The sequence below is a fragment of the Plectropomus leopardus genome, unplaced genomic scaffold (genome assembly GCF_008729295.1).
Source record: "Plectropomus leopardus isolate mb unplaced genomic scaffold, YSFRI_Pleo_2.0 unplaced_scaffold93785, whole genome shotgun sequence".
In the NCBI taxonomy this organism is placed as follows: Eukaryota; Metazoa; Chordata; class Actinopteri; order Perciformes; family Serranidae; genus Plectropomus; species Plectropomus leopardus.
This window is the reverse complement of record NW_024703433.1, coordinates 1-733: the sequence shown is the minus strand read 5'-3', so window position 1 is coordinate 733 and position 733 is coordinate 1. Positions and strand designations below refer to the sequence as shown.

Sequence of the window (733 nt, the reverse complement as noted above, 5' to 3'; positions counted from 1 at the left end):
CATCAGGACCACAGGTGTGGTCTGAAAGACCTGCATCAGGACCACAGAGACTAAGACCTGCAGCTTTTTCTCTCAGAGCCGAGTGTTGGTGGTCCGGGGCGAGTCTGCTCCTGAACATTTCTAAAGTGAGCTGCACTCTGACACCCTGAAAACCCCAGACCCGATGAACGCTGGAGCTCTGCGTCCGCACGCCGTCCAGCACCTTGACTGTAAGTATTTTAGGGGAACTGATGCGTGGACTCACGTCGGCGACCTTGGAGGCCCGTCGCAGGAAGTGCAGAGGAAGAGGACGTCCCAGCTGGAAGTTGAGGCTCCTCAGGACCAGCTGCTCCATCTCCAGGATCTGAGACTTGGTGAAAGCGTTGTCTGTGATGTAGGCGAAGTCTCCCACCTCCGGAGCGTACATCTCCTCGTATTTACACGCCACCAGCATGGCCGTCACGCCGGCCAGCTGCAGCTTCCTGCGAGACACCGGCTGGACCTGCAGGAAACGGTCCAGGATGGCCACGGTGAGGTACAGAGTCTCCTGCAGCAGCTGGAACCTGGAGTGAACCTGGACCAGCCAGTCCACCAGCAGAGCGCGCATGCGCTCCGTGATCTCGTAACCCTGCATGTAGTTCGCTCGCACCGCCTGCTGCACCTGTGAAGAGTTCAGACGCCTTTTTAACACGTTCACAGGACGAAGAGTCCAGAGTTAAAGTGCACAAATGGCCTCAAAATTTTGGCGATTAAA

General features: G+C 56.9%; 1 protein-coding gene across 1 annotated transcript; it reads right to left on the bottom strand.

Moving 5' to 3' along the window:
* Positions 1–9: 9 nt before the first annotated feature.
* Positions 10–659, bottom strand: LOC121940759 (G2/mitotic-specific cyclin-B2-like; the record flags this gene model as incomplete). Its single annotated transcript, XM_042483459.1, has 1 exon — positions 10–659. A coding segment is annotated over one exon (650 nt), but the record flags the coding sequence as incomplete, so codon positions are not given.
* Between the last annotated feature and the right edge of the window lie 74 nt (positions 660–733).